The 2632-nt window shown below is 38.7% G+C and overlaps 1 protein-coding gene across 1 annotated transcript; it reads left to right on the forward strand.

Moving 5' to 3' along the window:
* Window positions 1-1094: 1094 nt before the first annotated feature.
* Window positions 1095-1709, forward strand: LOC138898289 (uncharacterized). Its single transcript, XM_070184349.1, has one exon. It carries the CDS (start codon window positions 1095-1097, stop codon window positions 1707-1709), a length of 615 nt encoding a protein of 204 aa, XP_070040450.1.
* The last annotated feature ends 923 nt before the right edge of the window (window positions 1710-2632 follow it).

Genomic DNA, 2632 nt, shown 5'->3' on the forward strand with positions numbered 1-2632 from the left:
AAATTCTCTGGGGCTTACGCCTCACTAAAAAAACTCGCCTCAAACGCCTGGGGCGTACGCCTCTTGAGACTTTCGCCCCACACCATCGTCCCGGGGCATTTTTAGTGAGTCTCGTCCCAGGGCTGGCTCCGAAAATGCCTTTTAAAATACTACTCTCAAGTGTGTAGCCATCTTGCAAGTGACTTCAAGGCTTCAAGAACAAAGAATAACATAATTACAGAAAAATGACCAGTTTCCAGCACTGAGTTACCATAGTCCATATATCCTTAGTTGTGTTGTAACTTTGTTAGAGTGATCAACTTGTAATTCCTACTTAGCTTAGCTAGAAGCATTGTGTAGGAAACCATTTGTAAAACCATAAATATTGTGTTTGTGTCCTGGCTAGAGTTAGTCGAGTTGTGAGCTTTGTAATAGAGTTATTACAAGTGAGTGATGGATTAAGAGTTTAATTCCTAGGTTACAATAATTTGTAATATGAAGTTTGCTCAGTAGTGAAGTTGAAATCCCATGAGTGTAGGTCGTGATTTTTAATCCCGTGAGCTTGGAGTTTTCCACGTAAAACTCTGTTGTGTCATTTACTTATCTCTTATTGTGTGTGTTTTGTGGAAACTGATTTCTCTATACAGTTTGGTGGACCCTAAGTTTTCATCAATTGGTATCATAGTAGGTTCTTTCTATCAGGCTAATACCTAGAAAGGATCCAAATGGCCGTTCCACCAAATTTTGAAGAAGGTCAATCAACCTACAGACTACAAAGATTCAATGGATAATACTACGGATGGTGGAAGACAAGGATGCATGATTTTATCATGGTTGAAGATTCAGAGCTCTGGGATGTTATCTGCGATGGACCCTTTATACCCATGAAAACTGTTGGCTAGGCAGTAGTGACAGTTCCAAAGACAAGGAAGGAGTACAACGATGCTAACCGAAAAGTCATAAAGAAGAACTTCTGAGCAAAAACGATTCTCGTCTGTGGTATTGGACCAAACGAGTACAACAAAATCTCTTCCTGTCAATCTGCCAAGGAGATATGGGAAGCTCTCCAAACAGCACATAAAGGAACAACTCAAGTCAAGTAGTCAAAGATCGACATGCTCACCACTAAGTATGAACTCTTCAAGGTGAAGGATAATGAGTCCATTCAGGACATGCACAATCGATTCACCTCCATCATCAACGAGATCCACTCTCTAGGAGAGATCATTCCAAGAAGCAAACTTGTCAGGAAAATACTCAGTGCATTATTTGGTTCCTGGGAAAGAAAAGTAAATGCTATCACGGAGGCAAAAGATCTACAAAAGTTGACCATTTATGAACTCACCGGAAATATGAAGTCCTATGAAATGAAGAAAAAGAAGGACCATGAAAGAAGAGAACCCAAGAAGGAGAAGAACTGGGTTCTCAAGGCTGACAACAATGACTCAGGTAGCAAGGACGCTGACATGACTTATCACAAAAAGATTTCAGAAAATGGTGCGCAGAAATGGAGGCATTTCAAAAAGGGTAGCTCCATCAAAACAAGAGATTATGACTTGTTCCATAAATGTGGGAAGCCAGGACACATCATCAAGGAATTTCCTCTCCTCAAGAAATACCAATACAAGTACAACATAGACAAAGCAGTCAAGACGAACCTGATTCCTGACAAAAGATTCAAGAGAAAAAATGTCGCTAACAATGTTGTGAAACAAGCTCTTGCTGCATGAGGAGATTTTTCCAGCGAATCTGGAGAAGATGATGAACAAGGTGTCACGCCCCGAACCTGGAAGCTCTTGTCTGGAAGAAAATAATACTTAACTGAATATAAAGTCCCGATAAGGGAGAATACTGTAACTTATGAGACTAGGATAATGTGAATAAATTCATGAATACGAACTTCTCTTTATGTCTCATTATCAAACACATATAGCTACGAGATCATGTCAAAATGAAGGAAGGGATTAGCCTTAACATACCTTATCACAATCTTTCCAATCACCAAGTTTAACTCGCCTCTTCGCACCTTAATCTATAATAATGATAATAATACTATCATTAAGTTACGAAAGGTACAACTATCGCACAATGAACGACAAGTTTATTTTGTATTAAAATAGGCAGCATCTCCCCTATAATCCTTACTTCCTCCAAATTTAAGATAACACCAACAACACCAAAACAACAACAACAACAATATATATACATTATTTTCCAACCTTATATATACCACAAAATACTACAAAACAGCCCAACACACTCCAATCTCTTCATACACAAAACGACCACCGTAGTAGTATCAAATAATCCGAAAATGTTACGACGAATGACCATCCCACCACCCTGAATTTATGTGGTGTTTCTACACACCCTTCCTCATCCAAAACTCCACAAAATAGTATTAAAACACGCAGCCCAACAGCAACACAAAACAGTCCACAAAACTGTCCGCTACAAGTGAATAACTAGAACTCACGGCTTCCGATCACCGTCTAGTGAGTTCTTACAAATATAGAATGACTTACTATGCATTTAAAGCAGAAATAAATGGATGAAAGATATCAGTAAACTTATCTTTTGTTGGATAACTCAGATCCTATCTTGGTTCTTCAAACTCTAAGTTTTTACCTCCAATTAGAACTTGAAAGGGAGA

The sequence above is a fragment of the Nicotiana tomentosiformis genome, chromosome 8, assembly GCF_000390325.3.
Source record: "Nicotiana tomentosiformis chromosome 8, ASM39032v3, whole genome shotgun sequence".
NCBI lineage: Eukaryota > Viridiplantae > Streptophyta > Magnoliopsida > Solanales > Solanaceae > Nicotiana > Nicotiana tomentosiformis.

Excerpts from the sequence above, each read along its gene's own strand:
- LOC138898289 (XM_070184349.1), top strand. The coding sequence starts at position 1,095 with ATGCTCACCACTAAGTATGAACTCTTCAAGGTGAAGGATAATGAGTCC.